At 42.0% G+C, this 24,560-nt stretch overlaps 2 protein-coding genes across 8 annotated transcripts in view; one reads left to right on the forward strand and one right to left on the reverse strand.

Annotated features, from left to right (window-relative positions):
• Positions 1–158: 158 nt before the first annotated feature.
• SNW1 (SNW domain containing 1) lies at positions 159–16,046 on the reverse strand. The gene is made up of 14 exons (XM_048059935.2): positions 15,892–16,046; positions 14,687–14,840; positions 12,024–12,185; positions 7,741–7,836; positions 7,542–7,648; positions 6,782–6,886; positions 6,619–6,688; positions 5,868–5,933; positions 4,462–4,578; positions 3,969–4,110; positions 2,488–2,584; positions 1,859–1,976; positions 669–832; positions 159–578 (listed from the first exon to the last, which is right to left on the reverse strand). The coding sequence occupies exons 1-14, from the start codon at positions 15,996–15,998 to the stop codon at positions 374–376; spliced, it is 1,710 nt and encodes a 569-aa protein (XP_047915892.1). The 5' UTR covers positions 15,999–16,046; the 3' UTR covers positions 159–373.
• ADCK1 (aarF domain containing kinase 1) overlaps positions 15,495–24,560 on the forward strand; it is an 88,642-nt gene continuing 79,576 nt past the window's right edge. For 2 of the 7 annotated variants that reach the window (XM_048059931.2, XM_066998158.1), the window contains exon 1: positions 15,982–16,167. In XM_048059931.2, coding sequence (XP_047915888.2) covers positions 15,997–16,167 — 171 coding nt within the window. In that variant the 5' untranslated portion in view covers positions 15,982–15,996. Of the gene's footprint in view, positions 15,518–15,981; positions 16,168–22,988; positions 23,037–24,347; positions 24,497–24,560 lie in introns of those variants that run through there. The other 5 variants (XM_013185656.3, XM_066998157.1, XM_048059934.2 and 2 more) reach the window with 4 other exon arrangements.

Genomic DNA, 24,560 nt, shown 5'->3' on the forward strand with positions numbered 1-24,560 from the left:
AATTATATACAGCAGGAGAGCTTTTTAACAGATGAAATAAAAGCTTCAGCTACATACAAAAACTAAAGCTGGAGGAAGGGGCTATGTTCTTACCCTGAGATGCTGGGCAACAGGGAATGGGCAAAGTCAGATCACTTGCTAGAGCACAGTTCCCCTGTGAAATGTTTCAAAGGGGTCTCCCTTCTTCCGTTCTCCATGGGTAGCTGTCCTGTGTCGAAGAACTAACGTGTATATGTATCTCCACCTGGCACAAGAGTTCTGAAATGCTTTATATAACGCCATCCCCCTACACACCTCTGTGATATTAAAAATGCCTTTTGAAGGAAGTCCAAGCAAGTAGTCCATTTCTTTGCTACTCAAGGAATGGAGGCATTTATTCCTTCCTCCGCTTTTTGCTCTCATGCTCGTGTTCTTTAGGGCGGCTGCTATCGGAGGGCCGTTTAGAACCACCATGTTGTTTGGCTTCTTCCAGAAATTTGTCCAAACCAAATGGATCCTCCTCAAATTGAACTGGTCCATCCCTGCCTCTCCCTCTGGTGTTACGATCCGAGTTTGAGAACTCTTTGTCGGGAACAAACCTGGGGGGGGAGGGGGGGAAGAGATGATACTCAGTTGCTTTTAATTTCAGAATCCTAATTAAGAATATTTTGTATTGTTTTTCCCCTTACCTATTTGTCTTTATTCGAGCCTCTAGATCATCACCATACATATCCTTATCCACATTTTTACTTGGTCTGTAGATGTTTTGGGCCATGTCTTTTCCACTTCTCCAGGGCTGGTCATAAACATTATAAATTTCATCCTCCCCTCCAGCAAAGCCACTGTCCATACCCTGTGAAGAAGGAAGATGTACAGCTGTATAATACAAATAAGTACAAAACCAGCTAAATTAATTTTAACATCAAGATACAGGCATGCTGTCAGACAGATACAAAAAGATGCCGTTGTGTGATTTACTACTGATTTCCAGCGAGTTCAAGCACTTCATTAGGGTATGAGTAGTTTTGGCTCTGGGATTAAGACCGGACAACATGACACAATGATTACCAGCCTCAGTTAAGGCCACTTCTACTCTGTCAGAAAGCAACAGGAAGGATGGCAGGTCATTCGTATTTCAGAATAATGGATCATGTCAGTCTGCCCCGCAAGTACAGCTGTCTACAATGGCCAAGTACAACCACACAGAAATGCACGTTATTCAGAATTTCTGGAAAACATGATTTAAGCTGACTGATCCAAATCACACGAGTTTATGTAAACCATGAAAGTAGAAGAAATGCCTGCTTGTTCAATTTTGATTCGTCAGCTTCCTATTCCGCCTGCAAGTCTTTCATTGGAGACATGAAAAAGAATGATTGACACACTGCAGGACTATTGAGGGACTTTTTAAAGCCTGATCTACTTTTTCATCTCTCAATAGCACAAAGTTCAGGGACAACAAATGTTCCTGTTCACTATTTATATCTTCAGAAGGGTTTTTCACAGAAGCAGTAATGGGAATGGCAAGTATTTACTTGCTTCTCTTTCAGAGCACATTTCCCCTATTCAATCAGTGCATTTATACAAAAGAAAATGAAGTCGCTGCAGCTTGAAGGCAAAACACATACACTTTCTCCCCACAAACCCAATCCACTTCAATCCAGTTATACATTTTGAATATCCCATTTTTGTGGCATCAGCTATGGATAAAGGAAGATCAGTAGTTTGCTACCAGTTATGTAGAGATCTCTTTCAGAGCTCATCTACACCATCCATAAAAACAAGGTCCCTTTGGGACTCTAGCCACACTCAGTAGGGCAGGATGAACTGTTGGTGTGTTCTCATGGAAAAATACACAGCTGTGAAAAGTTATTTTTACCTTGGTCTGGTTGAACAGCCTCTGGTCATACTGGACTTCATTGGATGGCCTAGGGTTGGGTACCCCTAGGGCAATAACTTCACTGATATCTCTGTTTTCATTTCTCTGCAGCTTCGACCTGAATTTAAAATTTTAATCTTTATTAAGTCAGATAAACCGTATTTGTTGATATACTCAACTGCAAGCCAATTTTGTATTAGCTGCTAACAATTTACCCCAGATACCATATGTTAGCCATTACTGTTCTTTACTAGGTAAGATTTAAAATTTGTCTCCTAGAAAAGGAAGCATTTGCAAAGTTATGTTCAGCTGGGATTAACATTTAAATTTACTTTCCACTATCTGCAATTTATATCAAGCTGACTTGGTCTAAAATGTCATATTTATTTTTTTCACCAAACAGTGTTCATTATATTCTAGAAAGGCTGTGCAATCTACTTTTAATATATTAGAGATTTTAAGCGTACAGAAGCCATTTGTACTCAGAAATCTTACCGGCTGAGAGAAACAAGACACTTGAGCTTACATTCATAAATCTAAGCTCACTTCCCATGAACAGCTTCAAGGAACAAAGCCACTGATACTGTTTAGATCTCATAGAAAATACAGGATGTATCACTGTGACTCACCTTTTGTCAGGGGCTGCCCTGGAGAGATTTCTGTCATGCTGTCTCTCTTTGCGCCGGTCATGTCTTATTTCATCCCTTTCTCTAGCTTCTCCATCCTCTGAGCAAATGCAAGATTGTTCATTATACACAACTACTGAAGTCTGAATTAACTATGGCACAAGTATTGGCACGGTGATGAATTCAGTATTCATTTCCAAAAGAGAAGTGACCCTTAGCACTGTTTAAAATGTTACATTTTAAATAAACACCTCATGGAAAACTTTTTCATGTCACAAGCAGTTAACTGTCCTTGATAAGAGACCCAAAATATAAATATAAATACAAATATATAAATATTTAGTATAGTATAAAGTATAAAATGTATAAAAAAAAGTATAAAAATATTGTTCAAACACAAGCATCTAAGTGCCTGGAAGAACTTTCCATGACTCAGTATCATTAAATCACTTGGATTGGAAGGAGTGTCTATTTCAACCTCCTGCCCAAAGCAGGATCAATGCTGAAATCAAACCAGGCTGCCATTAGGTACCCCCAAGCAGAACAACAAGCTTCATTCCTCTCAGCATCTTACTATGCAGATGCTCCAGCCACCTGACCATTTTGGCGACCCTCCACTGAACTCACTCCAGTTTATCAATGTCCATCTTGTACCATATTCCAGGTGCAGTCTAACAGATGATCAGTAAAGGGAAACTATTCCTTTCCTTAACCTCATGGCTACATTCCTGCTGATGCAGCTTAGTATGCCCCTTGCAATATTGCTACTGCCAGGGCACGCTGCTGGCTTATGTTCAGCACTCCCAGGTGTTTTTCAGCAGAGCTCCTCTCCAGCTTGCCAGTCTCCCTGCCTGCACTGTTGGAAAGAGGTGAGTCCACCCCAGCTGCAGTATTTGGTACTGTATGACCATATCCTCCACCTTTTAGCAAAGTAAGAGAACTGCTCTGTAAATTCAACACCTCGATCTTTGAAATGTAATTTAAATCAAGACATAAGATTTACCACAATGGTTATGATTTAGTTAGGTTATTAGATTTTGTGCCTAGTGGCCAACAAAACTATAGCTCTATAAGACCAATTATAATATCAGACAAAATATTATTTACCATCTTTGAAAACTTACAGATGGTTTAGTTCTCATAGATGAAGTCAGAACAATTGTCTTCTGAAAAAAATATCAATTATAACAGTCCGTGAAAGCCATTACGTGTACCAATCCAGTTGCAATTATGAATTTCTCAAAGTCCTAAACCTGTACACGCTCAACCTCACAGCAGTGTATTAAACTCAGATCCCACCAAAACAGACCCCCACAAAGTAACCAAATACACTGACTGTTGAAGGGAAGACATAAGAAGAGATGTCATGCTTATAGTCGACATTTAAGTACTATAAATTCTCAGGTTATTTCTGCAAACGCGCACTTCAGAAAGCGTTAAAAAAAAAAACAACACCGCAGTATCTTCGTAACAAAGAAACGTACCTTTTTCAACATGGGTTTTGATCCCTGCTCTTCTCTCCCTTGCTTTCTGGGCCATTTCTCGGAGCTTTTCCTCATGTTTCTCCTTTTCTTTCTGAGCCATTTTCCTCTCCACCTGGGCACGCATCTCTACAGCCTCACGAGCCTGTACACGTAAGACCCCTAGTTAAAATGACAGAAAGCTAGCAGCTGGGACGCAAGCAGATCATCTGTCCCAGAACTACACAGTAAACAGGGAAAGAACTGAGCTACATAGTTAAAGTTCAAAGCCAGATAACCACAGCCCTTCAAGCTCAGAAACAACAGACACCACATCCAATAATTTAACCCACACTGAGCCACTGACTCTAAGATACTGGAGATAAAACCTTATGGAAGCCCAGAAGCAGGACAGACCAAAACGCTATAGCCTATTCCCAGTTATCTTCCCAAGGAAATAAACATATAATGAAGGTTAAAACCACATGAAATAGAGCAGTTTCAACAACCACCTGACCTTTCTGTCAGCTATATAGAGAGCCTCAGCGAGCTTGGCAAAGTTTTCATTAATATGAACAGTCTGCAATCCTCTGCCATCTGCAGCCAGACGCTTGTCTAATGGAATTGTGTAACCCTAAAGTGGAAACAGATAGGCAGTTAATCACAGACATTGACATTTTTAATAGCAAACTATTAGATTCATTGTGTAAGAAAAAAAAACACACCACAAAACACAGAACTTGGCCATTCATAAATAGGCTGCAATAAACCCCTTTTATATGTACTCCAGATTCATACCAGGCAATATTAAGCTTCCCTCCAATTCCACCCCATCTCAAATCTAGATCACATTTTCCATTCAAGTTCCATCTTCACAGAAATGAGAACGAGTTTTTGATTAATAAGCTCCACTTTTTCTTTTTGTTAAGAACTACAGGTATTAGCTGTCTTAAGTCGCTACATGGTTTTACTGTTCGTGCTTAAAACGTTCCCCAAACTGTTTTCATACCTATGAAGAGGTCAGCTGTCTCAAAAATGAGAAAGTAAGGGGCAAGGCTGCTAGCAAAAGCAAAAGACACTAAATGCCAGCTTTGCCTTTAGAAGCTGAAAACTGGAAGTATTTATAGAAGATATTTTAAGATTCTTTAGAGAGCTCTACACATTTTTTGCTTTGGTATTAGCATCTGTAACCTAAAATTCGATCTACTAATTAGTGTCAGTCCCAGTTATTTATACAGCTGTGTTTGGGTAGAAAAATAACATCAAAACATGCAGCTTTTCCTTCCTCCATTCAGAGAGGCCTCCTCACAACAACAGCTTGTTATGTTTGAGAACAATTAGACTGGTCATTGCAGGATATTATAAATTCTCCTTTCTCTCTGAATAGAAACATAGCTACTGAAAAAAAACACGAAGGTATAGGACATACCTACTCCACAAGAAATAAAAATAGCTAAGCTAACCACTAATAAGGATAAATGAGTGCAAAAACACCAAAAGGGTAACTTTCCAGAGACTGACTATAGCACAAAAAAGAAACATGCTTGGTTCTCTAAGAACTACCTTTCCCTTTTTCAGTGTAGATGTGTTTAGTTTGTGAGCTCCAGAGACTTTGGTTTCAAGCTCTACATAGTGCACTATTACAGGGATTTTAACTAATGTCATTTTTTTCCTCTCAAAATGTATGATCTCAGCCACGAAGTAATATATCCTCTCTGCTCTGTACTGTTGTCAATTTAACAACTCTAATATGCCAGAGAGAGAAAAACTGAGCTGTACAACTGTATGTTCTCCACGCTGGAAGAAGCCAGTTTATGTCACTCTAGGGATTTAAAACCAGTATTATTCAGGCTGTGCATCATTCAGAGATGTCCCCCAGTAAGGTGCAGTATTAGAAAGGTGAATTTATGACAACTTAATTACCTTTGCATTTTTCCAGTTTGAAATGCACGGAGGAATTTTCCACTCTTGTTGCTCTTTCACAGTCATCTGATAGAGGAGAGAAGGCAAAGTCATCTTTAGATTTATAGCAAAAGGACATACTGTTTTCTTTCGTAAAGGCAGCTATAAAACTACTGACATGAGTTAGAGTACAAGCTTCAGGACACCGCTACAAGAAAACAACCCTTCTTAGCAGCAATGAGATGTTCATTTCTGCACTGTACCTTTGATAACACTGAAGGAAGTTACAACATAGCTATTCAGCCACCCTCTTAAGCTGTCATCACACAGACCAGAACTTACAGCCAGCTTGTTAACACTTGAAAATTTAATGGCAGTTCAACTTGTAAAAAACTGATGAACCACTACGCTCACCTCTCAGAGAGAAGATAATCCTTCACAATACAAGAAAAGCCCTATTGTGTTGTTTACGAGTAGCATGAGTACACCAAGGCTAAAGTTTGTGTACTCATTCACACCACAGACAACACCAGCAATAAAGACCTGCATAAAATCTGTGAGAAACCTACTCAAACTTTGACAAGTCACATAGGAAAAGAGGTACTTTCAGAACTGTCCAAATGAAAAAATAATCTTCACTGGGCACCAATCTACCACTTAACATCATGTTAAAAGGACAAGGAAGAGAAGGTGCGCAGAAATGAACTGGATCAAAGTGGAATTTGGGAATCCACCTAGAAGTTAAAAATTAAACAGCTATGGTATTTCATACCTTTCTACTTGGAGAGTGCATTACAGGCGCTGGAGGAGAAGGTGGTCCACGTGGAATCTTCTTGTTAATTCTGAACAATTAACAAAAAAACTACTATCAGCATGTTGTACGGGAATATACTTCATAATCTTTTATTTTTTATGAAGAAGTTTTGAATACTTACTTGAATCTTGGAGGCTCCATAGGATCCTTCTGCATTTCCACCATCCGAATAACTCTCTGTTTTGCTCCAGAGTTGAAGGCAACGCCTTGCTGCGACGGTGTGTACCTGGATAAAACAAAGCGTTTCAACTCTCTGCAGGCAGCCACCCGGGTATTCCCTTCCCACCTCAGATTTTATTCAATTTACTGCTCTAGCTGCATTTTAATTTTATCCACACCAGTTAAAGACTCTTCCACTGTAAATGCCAGGAGCAGGTAACTGCACGGAGGATATTGGACTATATGCAGGTAATCAACTACACTAGACAGAATGCATCTTCCCAGGGCCACATTCTCCTGTTTCAATCTAGATTCAGAAAGCCATTATAAGCAAGGACCAGCTTCCTAATAATTCCAAATTATTTCTTTCTTTTTTTTTTTTTTTAAATACACAGGAAGAATCTTGTTATATCCCTTGTTTTAGCTTGTAATTCCCAGTAAGGAGTCTGTTTCCAGGGCAGCATCATCCATAGTCCTCCCTGACAAATCTGTATTTTGTTGCTACAGCAATAAGCCTCCTTAAGTGCCACAACTCACGACATGTTGACATACCTCAGCACACTTCAAACTCTGTTATCATCAGCAGGTTAATTCAAAGTACACAAACTAGTTTTATCCTACTTACAGGAGAAAAGAATTTAAGAGGAATTTCTGTTCTCATAAATTAAAGGAATATTCTGATTCTATATGTAACGTCTTATACATGCACCAGTAATACTTACCGGATGTACTGCGCAGGAGCTAATTTGTCAGCTGCTCGAACTGGCATGGCTGCTGCAATTTTCTGTGAGACTGATTTCTCCAAGGCTGCTCTTGTCTTCTCTGTTATCTGAAGGCAAAAATACCACAGTACGCATCTCATCAAATATGCAAGACATACAACGTACCTCCGATAACCAGGCACATCACTGCCTACAATACCTCTCTAATTGTCTCCTCATCTGGTCTTTGCAGTTCAGGATCATCCACATTCATGACCTCTTTTGGGACAAGATCCGTGTATTTGCTGTAAATAATCTGAAAGACAACATATTTTATTAGTGCTGGAGAACACAAATAAATAGAAGTATTGCAAAGGAATATTTCAGGCCTTGATTAAGTTTTAGGGATGAATTAAATTGTATACAACAGTATACAACAATTAATTGTAGTGCATTTATTGTATACAATTACACATTGCTCAATGGGGGACTTCCACAGAATAAGAATGTACTCTTCAGTCCAATTCACAGATGGGATATTGGCAAAAAAACCAACAACAATCTGATGAAATACAATTACATAAACCACTTTCAGAACTGGAACTAGGCACAGTTTCCTTCTTCCCTTTCCTATGTTTCTCCTTCTTCAGGCTCCAAAACAAACAGAAAAGTCAAGTTTATATTTCTGTTCTCAAGGATTCCTTACAATTTTCGTACACATCTTTTTCAGTACCTAGAATTTTTCATTTCATTACATTTGCTATGATCTTGGAAAAAAAATGCTCAAGAAATCTTTTCTCAACACTTTCCCTTATACAGGCACTTCAGTCTTCATAGAACACGCAACTAGCTGTCACCAGGTTTTAAGTCCCAATTTAAAATGTACGGAAAGAATGTTATTAGACAATTAAAGGGGGAAAAGCTCTATTATACTGCACTGATGTTTCACATTTATCCAACAAATAACATCAGAAAGTCTTAATTCAAAAAGTTAAAAGTTATTATAGCTATTATTTCAAGTTTATTATAAAGTACATGTCCAACTATGAAACAGACCTTTAGCCTCAGTATTAATTTGTCACATGAGCCATTTACTGCTTCTCATCTTTCACTCCTAAAATTTTAATCCTTTACATTAGCAAAAACAATATCACAGCATCTTAAAAGCTGAAAGAAGGATAACTGCAGAGCAGCGGTCCTCTATTTAATTCTAAACCCAGATGTCTTGCTGAACAAAGAACCAGGTATGCTGAAATCATTCGGATTATCCCAAAAGACAAAATAGGAAAAAAAAAATATCTAAGAGGTTCCCTCAAAACTACAGCATTCTGAGGTACAAATGAGTTACATGAACTAGTTAAACCCTAAAATAACACATGCAAATGGAAAGCTGCAGTAATGTGGAAGAAATCAATAACATGCATGAAATTTGGCTGAAAGCACCACATTTTTTGTCTTCATCAAAACCTGACACACTTGCATGTCCTAACTGGAGTCCTTTTTCTTGGGTGATAAAGACAGTCAAATGAAAGATGTTGTTGCACTGTGTTGTTTTTCTACACATTTACACCATTTTAACATTGAAATTCAGTTGTTTTATTGATCCAGGATCAAGAGGAAACTGGGTCCGTTTGATATTGTAATATGCTCATTCCCTACCATTTTTCATGTAGGGAATTTAAAATGAAGCATTGGCCTGAAAAGCAGAATCTCCTAGCCACAAGTGAAACGCTCAATTTTTGGTACAGACAGAATTCTTTTTCTGGATGAGGCAGCCTTAACAGGCAGCAATTAGAAATCTGCATGTCATTGTACCATCAGAAAAAGAACAATCTTACCTAACTAGCTCATGGTAGGATTTAGTCATCAATCGCATTCAGAGTTCCCACAAGATACCTGATAGAGACAAGTGTCTTGACAGAACGTTCTTCATGTAACACTGAAATCCTTCCTCTCAATATATTTTATTCTATATATCCAGAAGAGCTCTGTACAGTGCTCATCAATCTTGCATATAAGTCAAGAAGCTACTATTAAGCCTTGCAGAATGAGTGCCTTCCTCTGATTCCTCCATATGAGGCACGTAACACCTCAGAAGTTGTTACAACTCTGTTTCGAAGCCTGACAAGCACACCACAGAAAAAAAACAGGCAACGAGCTCTCAAATCAAACTCTGTGAGGAAGGTGAATATGTTATGAGTAACGAGTACTTTTGAAATTATTTTAGTTCTATTCATGTTCTCTTAACCTGTCCCATTGCTGTGACTGGAGTTCCTTCAGCGGTGGAACTATTCCCTTATGAATGTTTCAACTGAACTCACTATCTTGAGAGAAAACTGTAGACAAGATTTGTGGTCCTTTTTTCTCTATTCATGTCTAAGCCACAGCCTTGGACCAGAAAGAAGAAATCTATCTCCTGCACAGAAAAATCACTCTTGCCAGGAAACAAGTAACGGACCTAATAATTCCATTCTTTAATTTCACTCTTTTTTCTGTCCTAATAAAAACGCAGTAAGCAATTACATGTCCTTTTTTTTCCTATTAAGGAGACAGAGCATTAGTTTCACCGTTGTATGTCGATTATTGATGCCCCAAGCCTTATTTTAGCCTGTCTTGCAGTCATGTGAGTACAGGAAGTATTGGCAGAGTTCACAGCAGCACAAGAGCTAGCCGTACAGCTAGCGCTGGAAGTCTTTCCTCTGGATAACCACATGGAACTGCACCCCTGGGTCCATAAGGTCGTGCATCCAGATCTATCAATGTTATGCCGTCTTTCACATCTAGCAGACTTTCTGCTAGCCCCAAACAGAAGACTTGTCAGACTATCTCCATTATGTCAGCATTTTTCAAGGAAAACTCTCTGAAGCAACTATTTTTTAAATATCTAAGGGAACAGATGCAAGAGAGATGAACCAGTACTACAGCAGAAATTGCTGACAACCCACCTAGATACAGGGCCTGATGATGGAACTGCTGCCTCTAGGAGCAGGCAGAACACTAAATTCAACTTCAAAAAAATCCATAAACTGTAGCAAAAGCAAAGTCTGCTTCTTAACTCAGACCAAACAAGTAGCTCACAGAACAGTGTCAGAAACTCCATCTCATTTCTCACAGGCTACTAAGTATCTGTTTCTCTTAACTCTAAGATTGAAGAAATATTTGAATTATGACTGCTGCTCTCAGGATAATAAAACTTTTCTATGTAATCCTACTGACACTGTGCTATCAAAACCTCTATCTTACAGAAAATATTTCACAGTATTCAACTCAATACTCACTGAAGAACTGCTCCCTATGGCATATTTACTAGTATCAGGTCTTCCAGTGAAATCGTTTCAAATACCTCATTTTCCTGCAGTTTTACTCTCCCTTAAGTCACAATATTTTGTCTTTAATCTCAGCATTTACATTCTGCTGGATGCAATTGGAATTAAACTGATCCAGAAGAAAGAGCTGAGAGAAGGAAGTTAGGAAACCCTAATTCCAGCCCAGCTGCTACCAGAGTTCAGTTTTGGAAGAGCTACTCATCTCTGCCATACTGCTCAGTATGGCCACAAAATGAGAAAATGCCTGCTTTTTATAGCTTCCATACAGATAACTTAATAAACGCTGATGCAGATCTTCATGAATCAAATAATGACAAACATTAATAGCTTAAATTTAACTTTGCTAGAACTTAGTTTCTTAACTGCTTTCCAAGCTCTTGCTTGAGATTCTTTAGCAGCAGAGAGCAATGCTGGAGTACACTACTGTGAAGAAATCTTATTCTTTAGAGTATTTTCCTAATTCTGAACCAAATGAGGCACAGCAGAAGATCAGTCACTCTGTTCTGAAGTTTATCATCATTTCTAGTTCTTTTTCAAATATACTTAGATGCTGATGTTCAAATCCAAACAGGTTTACTATGTGAAAACTGAATCTGATCCTATAGGTGAATTTATTTTGACAAAGTTGTAAGAATTGGGGTTTAACAACACTTTTTTCTTTTTTTTCCTTCTTATTTGTCCTAAAGCTTCTCCCCAGAAAACCAGCATGATTGTTACTTCTTGTGTACTCTTCTGCTCCGATTTTTTCCCATTTTGGGATAAGTCAAATGTCTATTTATTATCAAGTATTTAGCATCACAGAATTCTATAAATGTATTCAGTATTTTAGCATCCTCCTCTTGACAAATAATTCCAGACACTAAAGTCTGATCAAAATACAATGAAAGTCCCCGCAATAACAATGTTACCACTGTATTGTTTACATTTTGTCAGACTACTTTCTATCCATATGACAGCACGGAGTCTAATTGATTTGAACTCATTTCTTTTTGAAAGGTGTTGCAGTCTTTTAAGATAAACAGGACGAGAATATACAAGATGTAACACTTTTGTTACTCAACTGAGATAGAGTTAAAATACAAAATCCTACAGACATTAACTTTCTGCAATTTTGGCAACTGTACATATAACTCCTCCAGGTGTACATCCCAATCTACGCATTTGAAAAAAATATTACCTTGTCCTTTGATTGTCCTTGTCGAGCAATTGCATCGTATTTTATTTTTCCTTCTGCATCCACCTGAACAGCCAAAGCATTGGACATTTTCTTCTTTCGGCCCATATCCAACGGATATTGGGCCACATGAATTTCTGGGAAAGCACCGCCATCTCCAAAATCCTACACAAAAGAAAAAGTTGTGAACGACTGAAAGACAAAAACACAGCATAACATTTGCACTGGTGGGAAAGGAAAAAAGCAATGGATTGATTTTAACAAAATGAAACTGATATATGCTCATGCAGATTTACAATATTAGAGCAAAATTGCTCTCGTAAGAGAGCAATTGACTACAGAACTTACACTTGTTAAAAGAAAAGACATTAAAATGCATAGACATCTTGCAGAGAAGTATCTTAAATTATTTCTTGCACAGAGAAGTAGCCTATATCACTGGCTGGAACATGCAGGCACTACAATATGACAGACAGTACGTGATCAATTCACATGCAAGTTATTAATTAGAACTTCAAGAACTTATCTGCTGTAATAAAGCAACGGTGGAAGTAAGAAAAAAAATAACCAGTAGAGATTTTCATCATAAAATTACTACTATTGTAATTTTACTTATCACACCATAATGAAGTGAAGAAATTTAAAAAGCTTTCCACTCCTTTCAAGCCTGCAGCTCATGGCTGTACAATGGTACAGATGCCAGCTATTTCCTTATTTTGACGTGCGAATACATTGAAAACTGGGCAAGCACCCAATAGCCCAGTGTTCTTAACAGTTTATTTCTCCTCTTGTTCAACCAGTTGCTCTAAAAGCCTCTAAGGAACACAAGTAAAATAAAGACCTCTTCAAACAGACCACCCTGACTCAGTAATGCTGAAGACACACATGGAATTGGTACTGTTGCTAGACCAACTTCAGGCTATGGTTTCAAAAGCAGTTCTTCAAAGGAAGCACTTGCTTAAAGCACCACCAGCATCTCCCCACCCTCTGTTGCGATGGCATTGCCTTTTTTTTTTTTTTTTTTTTTTTCCAAGGGAAAGGAATAGTTGTCTTAGGTAGACTGATCCCCCTCCATATTCACCAGGGGACCACATAATTAACACCACTGCAACGGACGGCGTGGACTGAGGCTGGAGCAAGCGGGCAGAAGGCTTCCTTCCAAAGCAGCACATGCTTGTGCTGGCTTCAAGCGCTCCCTGAAATACAGCTTCAGTTATCTAATGTCTTCCGCTGGATGTCCCACATTCAACACGTAGTTACAGAATCAATGCTCGAGCACCAGCCAGAACAAAAGCCAGTCCTTCCTCAGAATTTTTTTACATAATCGGATCTACTAAAAACAGATATTGTTTTTCAATGGTGGCATTCTAGGATCACTGGATAAAGGTTGTATTTCATAAGCAACTACTACTGAAGAATTTGCATTTGTTTATGAGGCAGAAAGGGAAGTCCCTGACAGCCTTTTGAGATGTCTATCATTTTGTGGCCTGGTGATGCTGGAAACTGTTTGACCTGACTTCTTAAGAAGTTGTTTTTGCTAACAGTTGAAAGAATAAGCATGAAAATTTTAACTTTAGTAATGAAAAGTGTAGGTGGGAACTGAAGTGAAAGTATAAATTTTAATACCACATGCTTTATTAAACGCGGAAACCCCATAAAAATGTTTTAGTTCAGACAACCACAGGAATTACTGTTTGAAGTCACCTTATCTACCACTAGTTGATCACCAAGGTGCTGCATTAATCTTTAAGACAATGGGACTAACTCAGAAATATGAGAGTAAGGCTGTTGACAGCATTTGGGAACAACACAGGATCACACAAGAAATAGCAGGATCATACAAGAAATACTGTATCAAAACCTGAAGAGCATGCCTTGTCCCAAGAGCAGTGGTTTCTGACTCATCACAGTAGGTCTCAGACGTTATGTCAAATACCGTTTCAAAATCTGCAAGGTTTTGTGGCTTACAGTGGAAAAACTGCACAAAAACACTTTGGTACTGGAACTATACATCTGTATTTGCCATTCTACCTTTTAACAATTCTGGTTGAGACCACATTGAACTGACAGGGATTATATCTAAATACACCTAACACCATCCAAAAGCATTTTGCCGGTAACATACTTGAACAATGAATATCTGACAAATTTAGAAGTTTTCTCCCAACTCTAACATGAATTTCTCCCTCCGTATCCCCCAGTAGCAGCTACCTTTTGCTACCCTAAGAACACAATACACACAGAACCACACAGCATTCTGTTCTTGGCTATCTACCTGTTCACTTATTCCAGCTACAATCTGGGTGTGTATTAAACAAATAGTGATGGAGGGATGATACGGATACCCTTTACAGAGCATCATTACATTCACAGGCCATAAACCAGAAGTACCACAGACCTATTTTTCATAAACAATCTCTGAAGAGAAGAAACCTTATAACATGCTTTTTGGCATCAAACTTTTAAAGTAACTCGGTTAATTACAGCAACTTCCCCCAACCCAAGAATACATCCATCGGGCTGGATGGGAATTCTGCATGTAGTAAGGCTGTGCACAGTTCTCTGCATTATGTTTGTGGTGCTCAGAGTTTACTTCTCCTCTAGAAAAGATACTTCTTTTCTCATTAACGCACACATACTGCTACAGCGTCTGTTTAAATATCTACCTCTAGTACGCGTGGTATCCATCCTTTCCGGTAACCATATGGGGGAGGTTCCCTTCGTGACGAGACTAGAGCAGTCTGCCTAGATCTCTGAGCTCTTGCTCTTTCTTCTAGTTCTAGCTGGTCTTGAGACAGCTGGGTTGGAGCTGGTAAAAAACTGCACATCCATAGACAGCCACGAGGAAAAAAAAACCACAAAAAGTTAATTCTCAGAATTTCCCACAGTGAAACTCAACCTACACTTGAGTCTACTACTAATTTAAATCTATTCAAATTATTAAATCTTCTCTACCATAGGTCTATGCAGACTTATTTAGAAACAATTTATGAAACTTATGCATCGCTCTCATAAACAAGAGAGGTTTTCTGAAATGGGGAAAAAGCAGCTTGTGCTTTCTCAGCATTCTGGAGGACTCCTACAAGATCCGATGTTAAATCCATCCATATTCCACCTTGCTTCAACCGGTGTGTGACAACAGCCATTCTCTAACAAGAGTGTCACACACCTCTGTGTACTCTTTCCACCAGCATCGAACAAGAAAACAAAACAGTCTAACCGACTCTCCCTCCCCTTCTCTCAAGGCAAACGCCCACAAACAGACCTGTCAACAGCCTCCCCCCAACCTTAGATACCTCCCGGCCAAAGTCGAGAAGCCAAAACCCTATTTCCCGACTTCCTATTTTCCAGCTCACGCAGACCCCGCAGCCCTTGTACGCGCTTTGTCGGGCAGCGCTCAGCTCCCTGGAGGTCGGCCTTTCAGCCCAGCCCAGCGGAGCCGCGCTCCTGAGGCCTGTAGGCGAGGCAGCGGCTTGCAACAAAGCCCCCAGCCCTCGGTAAGGAGAACCGGGGGAGAGCCCCAGGGCTCCCGTCACCGCCAGTCCCGGCGGCGGAGCTCCCCCTTCCCGCGGAGGAGACGAGCGGGTGCGAGACCCCAGCACCCCCCTCCCCAATTCGCCCCCCCCAACCCCCCCAGGGCCGCCTCAGCCTTCAGCGCCCCGCGGCCCGGCCCCTCAGCGGGCCCGGGGCCTAGGGGGGGGGCCGGGGCCCGGGGCCTAGGGGGGGCCGCGGCCCGGCGGAACACCCCCGGAGCGCGGCCCCTATCGCCGGCTGGAGCCTCCCGCAGCGGCCGGGGAGCCGCGGGGAGGCCGGGGGGCGGCAGCCAGCGGCGGGGGCCCGGGGGAGGCCCGGGGGGGCCCGCGGGACGCACCTGGTCAGCGCCATCTTGCCGCCGCCGTCTTCTCCAGAGCCAGGCCGCGGGAGCGGGGGGAGGGCGCCCGCCGCTGCGGCGCATGCGTCGGGAGCGGGAGGCTTCATGGGAGATGTAGTCCGGCCGAGCCCCCAGGCCGGCGGGGCCCCCTGCAGCCCCCCGGGAGAGGCGGTGCCCGGAGAGCCCCCCGTGGGTCCCGGTGTGCGCCCGCCGCCTGTGTCCGGCAGCCTGGGCCCGCCCGCTGGGCTCCCTCAGGGGGAGGAGGTCTGGAGGAAGGTAAGGACGGTCCTGGCGGGGTCCTGTGCACGAGCTCCCCTCGTCCCCGCTGGGAACGGGTCGTGGTGACACAAGCGCGGCCGGCCTCTCGTGAGAGCTCTAGGCAAAGCTACAGACACAAAGCTTTGACGTAAATCGTTTATCAATAGTTGCCACGAGCAAAACTCCTCTGTCACCGCTCCTACCCTTTTCTGTCAGCTATTCGGCATTGGAATTGCCGTCGTATCTGGCCGTGTCGCCTCCTGGCTCAGGAGCTCGTTCTCGCCGTTGGAAGTTGGCACTGTGTCTGTCTGCAGCTGTTACGCTAGCTGCAGTTGAAGAACTATCTTTTTTCCCTCCTGCTTTTGCATTCCTGCTTCCTTCTTTGCTGTGAGCCGTTACTTAATGCTGTGTGGTAAATACACAACCCTGTGATCTGGTTTCCAACATGCTCTGTAAGACAGATGCAATATAAAACTGTTGTTTAAAAGGTACAGCTGTCCGTGAGCAAGTTGCTCCTGCCCCACGGAGGTGCTCCATCGCTTTCCTCAGTCTCACTGCTCGTCCTTTCTCCATGCAGGCAGCAGGCTGTTGGGGTTTGCGGATGTTTATACGTGTCGTGGCTATGAGCAACACCAGTTCTTTTTAATGCTTAATTTTCTTCCCCTTGAACCTGTTTCTGTGATTTAATTTTGATGTGCAAATTGGCTAACTTAGAGTTTGTGAATACGTAAGGCTCTTAGCGCTCTAGGTAGAGTGGACCATATGGTACGATATGGTACGAAGGGGCTGTACAAGCTTATTCAAAACCATATGGCTTGGTAAACACATCTACATCTACATTTTAGGCACGTGCTGCTAATCCAGCTGTGAATAACTTCTTTTCCCTACCCTGCGTTACCTATCATGTATCAAAACTAACAAATGCTTACGTAAGTGGTTTAACTGGTCAAAAATGTTTACTGAGATTTTTTTTTGAAAAATTTCTGAACTCAAAAAACGTGGGAAGTTTACAAAGTGTGAATATTTTTCTACATTTTCAAAATGAAACATTCAGACTTCGCTTTAAAGCAATGTTTGTTGGCCAAGATTAGTCTGAATGTGCTTAATTTTTTCCAAGTGGGTAAACTCTTAAAACCAGAATGTTTAATGTTTAATTTCAGATCTAATACCTTTTATTCCATTTAAAACAGTGTATGTTTGTTTCCCTTTTTCTTCTTGAAATGAGAAAACATTTTTTTTTTTTTTAAGTTAGGTTAGCCACCAAACCAAGAAAATGAATTATTCACACAGTTTGTCCCTGAATCTGACCTGGTACACCTTCCATTACTTCTTTCTTCTGCTTCTCTTGACACTTTGATTAAGGAAGTAGCACTGTGCAGCACACAAAGACGTGTCCTAAATGGGTGCTGAATTGGCTGGCATATCAAAAATGAGGGAATCATCAATGGGGGTCAACACTGAGTAAGGGTATTTCTGAGGAAGTTACAGAGGAAGGGACACTGGGACTTCTGCTAGTCACCATTTTCATCAGCTGGCAATCAATATGAAATCATTATCCAGAAAATGTACAGCTCTCAGAAAGAACGGCAGAATGTTCAGTAATGCTAAGAAGAGAGTCACACAGATTACTAGATTCCTTGGTAAGTGGAATCCGTTTAAACAAAATGTGTTTTAATATCACCTCATGTAAGCTTTTATATATGGAAGTATGAAATGGGGGGCTAAGTACAGACTGTGCTGTCCTGGAAAAAGTTGATCTGACAAGGATCTGGGAGGGTGAAGACAGAGCAGCAGCTTAACATGAATTTGTTGTGCTATAAAGTAACAAAAAGCCTAATGCAGTCCATGGATGTAAGTAGGGACATGGTGAACGCTAGAGGGGCTCTGTTATCCTGGTATTCATATTTTTAAAATAATATTGGAAGATTGAAGAGGGTTAGGAGACTACAAACATAGGTAAGGCTAATGTTAACTGAAAGTGTATAAAAACGTAGACTTGTTCTGTGGTGAACTTTTAAGAGGTAAGTGTTAATTGTTAAATTCAAATGGGGTGAACTCCATTTATCTGTCTTTATTTTCAGTTACGTTACAAGGAGAAATAACCTGAGTGAGCAAATTGAAACATTTAGTGTGTTTTACTCATTACGAAAAGATAGAGGGGAGATTTGGTCATCATGTGTGTACACCTTTACAAGTTAGGGAAGTAAGATGAGAAAGTGTTCTCCAATCTCCTAGCAGAAAGCATAATAAGGACCGGTGACTGGAAGTTGAAAATAGAGAAATTCAAGTGGGAAATTAGTCAGAAATATTTAATGACAAGAATGATTAACCTTTGGAAAACTGTGGAAAGTGCTTACTTCTCCATTCCTTGTTATTGCAGAATCGAAGCTGAAAGTCTCTCGGGAGGAGATGCTTTCATTATTACAAGATCCCCTTTAGGCAAGCCTGGGCTCTTGGGGCCCGTAGCCAGGTGAAACGTAACACCCCACAACATATACAGCATCAGGCAATAAAAGTTCATGTTCTCTTCCAGTTTTGTGAACTGATCATCTCCATGCACCTTCATGTATCTGGGAGTTGTGGACCTTTCCTGAACCAGACTTGTTTCAAAGATGCGAGCTCTGGCAGTTTACGCTTTGATAAGACGAAACATTAGGCAGGGAATGGTTCTGAGATCCTTAAACCCATTTTTCCTAAGTGTATATCTGCCTTTAAGAAAGAAAGATGAGTTCCTTTCTGTTTTTAAAATGATCTTTTTTGCTTAACATGTCTGGACAGTCATGCTACCAGGTGTCTGTGTACGTTACTTTTCACACATACGCCAAAAGGATCTTCTGTATGGTGAGTAAGGAGTTCAGGCCCTGCAGAGTACTTCATCCTTAGTGTGGCTGCCAGTGGGGACATTTTTAATTTGATTTGAATACCACAGCTGGTTTTGAGAACACTTCTTATAATGCATACTTCTGAGGAGTCTTTTGGGGTGGATTTAGGCTGTTAAATCCTCTGCACCTTTTTTATCTACTTCAGCACTTTTCACATTTGCAAATGCAGAACTAAATGGCTCATGAAATATCTTGTAACAAATGAAGATGACAATACAAAGTAATGGAATAAGCTATTGCTAATATCAGATATCTCTATGCCTAACAGTCACTGCACATTGTGGGATAAAAATGATCAAAACAGGTGACACTTCTTAACTCAAGGGATAAATTAAGCCACAGGTAGGATGCTAAACAGTGGAAAAAGAAGAGATTTACCTAGATGGAAAAGTTCAGCCACATCAGCAACCCCTGCACTTCGTGTTCCCTTAGGGGTTACAGGCAGCATTCAGAAGGAATAATTATAGCTAGGGGAAAAAGATCAGAAGGTCTATTAGATTAGTGCTTTTGTAGAATTTTTAATTTCTTCAAGCCACATCTGCATTATCTGGAATGACTTAAAGGGAGAATGGCTTAAATTCTGTTATTCTTTATAGTTAGTAGAGAAGTAAAATTTTGCAGATATGCAAAAATCATCTCGTACGCTTCTGTAACACCTTGCTGTTTCCAAGGTGTTTTGTGAACTTTGTTTTGGAAGCATTCTCCTCCCAGCTGATGAACATCCTCTTTTGACAGAGGTTGTGGTGGCCCACTGAAAGTTCCCAACAGCTTGCGAGAAGAAGTGCAATATCCTTTAGCCACCAACAACTTTAGAAAACAAAGTGAAGGGAGTATTTATTTTTTTGCTAACAGAAATTATAAGAGATGGAGGTGGAGTGCAATTGTCTAAAGTGATACTGAACAACAATGCTGAGCAAAGGCCTTGACTCCTGCAGGAAGGAACAAAACAACTAGTGCAAGTGGATTTTGAGGCTCACATAAAGTGTGGCTCTGTGAGCAGCACATCACTTTGTGTTATCACATTCAGGCAATTTTCATTAGTGATTGCACGTACTGGCTGACCTGGGGCAATGGGCATTTTTTTTCTCCAGAGATGTCTTACCCAAATATTGGCCTTGTACAATATGATCTGTAAGAAGACCCTAATCTAAAGTTGGATGGCTCCTAGAGTCAGCTCTGAGCTTTCCGTTGCTGATACAAAGGCAAAATCTGTCAATGTCTGTATAAAATTGGACCAAGAATGTGGGAGGGTTTGGCCCAGCGGGAGAGCTGTGGGAGTACGCTGTGTTATGTTCTGCAGTCAGCCCTAGGTAGGTTTTCCATGTTGATTTGTGCAACTATCAAGCCTTATACAGAGCTGTTTGTAGTATTTCTTCTGGTGGCCTGAACCAATCAGAAAAGAATCAGAAAATATTTCAGAATTAGAGATGTCTAGCAGCAAAGATTCCGCTAGCCAGATCTTCAGCACGTATGAATTGGCACTGGTGCACTGACTCTTAGAGCTGAGCTAGTTTATAGGTGCAGAAGATGCATCTGCCTCAATATTTGTACTGGTACCCATCCACAGAAGGGCAGGACAGATCAGAAAAGTGAAGAAGGGACTGCCAGGTCATGCTCTTCTCACTCTGCTGGTAGCAATTTCTCCCTATACCTTTTCACATCTTCTGGTTAAACTTGTTCTCTGGGTACCCAAAATCATAGGGTCCTCTGCTTTCTGGGGCTGCTTTGGTCTCTTCCTAAGCCTCTTCCTCTCAACCATACATTAGGAATGTCTGGTGTCAGTGAGACCTCCCAGATATCGTTCCGTATTTTTCATCAAAGGGAATCTAAAAAAGAGGTGGTTTCTCAGTAGCGAAGGCTGGTTCTCTGTTCAAGTAGTCTGACTGCTTGGGACAGGGAGGCCTGAGGCTTTGGGTTTGTTTTAGCGCTTCATGAGATGCACACCTGGGATGCAAATGTCTTAAAAACGAAAAGGAAACGCTTTTCGTGTTTCGTCTTTCACAGCAAATTGGGGTAATCTGAGATTTAATTTATTCACCAGTTCAAAGAGAAGTGGAAATCAAGCCAGCATCTTTCTTTTGAGCCAAGCTCTTTCTTGTGCACCCCCGTGGAGGCTCACACAAAAGAGCTCTGATCACTCTAACTAGGTGCTTGTTCTAATTATAGAAAGATTTAGCTTTGCTTTCATAATTGCCCACTGCACTTGGGCACATGGCATTGTTATACTACAAAAGCCTCTTTTTTTTTTTCTTTTTTTTTGTCCCCAGCAGGCCCAGCATCAGCCTGTTTAACGGAGCTTCAAGGAGCAGTATTACTCTGAAGCAACCTCACACAGTTTTTCCAGGAGAGGCCAACAAAGTCAGCTGCTGACCTGCTCCCTTGGCTGGGAACGTTGCCAGTGCCTGTGATCTAGCAGTTAAAGCAGGGGGTTCAAAGGCTGGGCAGCCTGGGTTGAACCAGCGAGCTGTGATCAGGAATCAGGGATAGTGCTGGGCACACAGCCTTTGATTCAGATTTTTCTATGCAGTAGCATGGTAGCTTTAGATGGGTACTCCGCTCTTAGGCCCAGTTTTAGCCTCAGCCATGGAGGTCGTGAATTTACAAACACCAAAATCTATAGCAGAACTTTCACAGGTTCAAGAAGACAGGAATAGATCTTTTTCCAGTATGTCTAAGCTTGTTTTATCCTCAGTGTGTTGGCAGGGTTATCACCCTGAGCTCTGCCCTTGGTGAGTTGTAGATGCTTTGTATCTTAAGAGAGAATGTTTACCAGTAAACATGCCTCAATAAACTGAGACCATTTGTTTCATGATCTGAGTATTCCTAAATCCCCTTTTTTCCCTGTCTCTGCCTTTTTATGTGCAACTGTATCCATGCAAATCTGAGTGGAAACACAGTATGGAGGTTGTTTCCTGACGCTGTTTCAGTGTTTCCAGAATGCTGTTAGAAACAGTAACTCTCCAAGAATTATTGATTACCTGTTTGGACTCCTTGCGGTTTTGGTTGCTGGCATCCTTTTGAAGTATTTTTGCTTGGATTAATTGTGGTAGCAGTATCCTTCTCAAACCCCATCCGAAATATTTCCAATTTGCCACCAGGGATTCCCAGGCATTACTGAATTGCAGGTTTTCTTAGCAGAAAGACACTGACTGGGAAACAACGTAGTTTCCTTCTTCTTGCAATGGGAGGAAAGTTGTATCAGGGTGATGGAGCACTGGCACAGGTTGCCCAGGGTAGTTGTGGAGTCTCCTTCTCTGGAGATATTCAAACCCCGCCTGGATGCCGTCCTGCACAACGTGCTCCAGGTGATCCTGCTCGGCAGGGGGGTGACTAGGTGATCTTCAGAGGTCTTCAGGTCTTCCAACCTTGGCCATTCTGTGATTCAGAAATGCTGAGTTTCACATGGGTGACTACCAAGCTAGGTGTTGGTTTCAGGGAATACGAATGCTTTATCACAAATAATGTGTATTTATGACAATTCAGCAACGTTTTGCATTCTCTGCCATGTTCCTCCCCTCCCAGGCACGGCAGAAGTAGCCGTGGTTTTGTTCACCTGTCTCTCAGGCCTTTTATCCCCACCTTTATTGCAGGAAGGCTGTGGTGGAGAGGTTTAAAAGACGTTTAGATGTAGCGCTTAGTGACATGGTTTAGTGGAGGACTTGTTAGTGTTAGATCAGAGGTTGGACTCGGTGATCTTGGAGGTCTCTTCCAACCTGATGATGATTCTGGTGGTTTTGCATAGCGCCTCAAAAATAACGTTTATTATCAGTTCCATTTCTTCCAGCAAGGACCTAAAAGGGAAAGCTTTTTGTTATCATTATCTCTCGGCTCCGCGACCACTCCCCTTGTCGCCCCCAGCCCTTCCATCCCCTGTGCCCGCAGCCCACGCACGGGGCCGGGCAGGCTCTGTGATGGCGGCCCCGCCCGCGGACTACATTTCCCAGCGTGCCTCGCGGGGCAGGGCCGCACCACGCGCGGGGGCTGCGGCGGGGCTGCGGCGGGGCGGTGAGTGCGGGCACCCCGCGGGGGGGGGGCACAGCGGAGCGGGGGGGTGGTCAATTAGTGCGGCTGTTAATGAGGGGGGAACGGCCGCTGGGGTGCCCCCGGGTGTCACCGCGGGCTGCCCGCATGCAGGGGGCTCCTTCGAGGTGCGGCTGGTTGCTGGCAGCTCCGCTTCTCTGTCGTGGTTGGAAGGGTTTCGTTTGTTTTACCGTGTTTTTTGTGGACGCAGCACGTGAGCGTGAGCCTTGCGACGTGGGAGCTCTGCTGGCGGCGAGCGGGTGCTGTCCCCGTGCATTTGTCACCCCGAGTGCTCCTCGTGCTTGTTGACGAGCACATATTGTATATATTAATATATATATAATATATCTGATATATTAAAAAAAGGCTTTGTTTGGGCCTTTCACCATCCAGTGAATGAGGTTTTACAAAATCCTGCAAGGAGCAGAAATGCTTTAATTAAAACCCATGGGGGAAACGTCTTTTGAAGGTGCTGAGGGATGCAAGAGATCCCCCAGGAAGGAGCCCCCAGCTTCCTAGCATGCCGTGAAGCAGGGGAGGAGGATGTTTAATTGGCTGCAGCTGGAGGTCCAGGTGTGTTTTCTCTGCGTTTCCTCATAGTTCAGAGGAGTCCTGCTCAGCCAGCTTCCCCTTCCCACGTGAGAAAGAGCTGGGGTGCTGCAGGCAGCTTTGACTGGCGCTGACAGGTTGTGTTATGGCTTTTCTGTCCTAGAGCTTGTAAGGAAATAAACAGAAATAATGAAGTTTAGGTAAGGTTCATGTACAGGGTGTCTTGTGTTATATTAGCCTGTTTTGCTGATTGTGTACTTGTGAACTGTTTCTGAAAGGCTTGACTTATGTCACTGTATGTGTTTTTTTGGTTACAAGGCTTCCAAGAGAGAAGGCACAAACCAAACTGACCCCACTACAGGGTCACAGTAAGAAGTAGGAAACTTTCTTGATCAAGTCTAACTGTAGGAAAATGAGTGGACGCCATCTCGAGGGGGTAAAAAGCCCACGCTGTCATGGATGCTCTGGAGAGCTTGTGGAGCAGGTGACCTGTGTTGCTTGATCCATGGTGTAAACAGAAAGACTGGTTGATCATGTTTTCTGTCTAATACCTGCCTAAGGGAAAATAAAGAGAAATACAGCTAGCTGGTCAACTTTTTCAGTTTTGAATCCTCTAAAGTGACATAAAGAGTCACTAAATCTATGTCATATGTTTAATGAATTAGATGTTCACTCCAAGGAATGAGTACAAGTGCTCCAAAGTTGTTAGTGTGGTTAACACATTTTTTTCACACCCTCATCTTCCAGGGAAGGGGTGAGCGAGGAGAGGAGTGACGCACCTCGGGCTTACGCCAGGCCTGTGAAACAGCCAGGACTGGGTGGTTGATACCCGCAGGTGTCTGTCCTGGCAGAGCAGTCCCTGCCTGGCGCCTGGATGGGATGGTGATGATGAGAAAGTGAGTCTTGTTCAGCCACCCCCATCAGGTCCCCTCCTCTGCCCTGTGGGTGGCTGTCTGCCAC

This window comes from Anser cygnoides, chromosome 5 (genome assembly GCF_040182565.1).
Source record: "Anser cygnoides isolate HZ-2024a breed goose chromosome 5, Taihu_goose_T2T_genome, whole genome shotgun sequence".
NCBI classification, from domain to species: domain Eukaryota; kingdom Metazoa; phylum Chordata; class Aves; order Anseriformes; family Anatidae; genus Anser; species Anser cygnoides.

What these genes read in the sequence shown, in the direction of transcription:
- SNW1 (XM_048059935.2), bottom strand. Translation starts at nt 15,998, where the DNA reads ATGAAGCCTCCCGCTCCCGACGCATGCGCCGCAGCGGCGGGCGCCCTC. An exon ending in AAGGACAATCAAAGGACAAG is followed by an intron (nt 7,837 to 12,023) that starts GTAATATTTTTT and finishes GTTGTCTTTCAG; the next exon opens with ATTATTTACAGCAAATACAC. An exon ending in GCTCGAATAAAGACAAATAG is followed by an intron (nt 579 to 668) that starts GTAAGGGGAAAA and finishes CTCCCCCCCCAG; the next exon opens with GTTTGTTCCCGACAAAGAGT.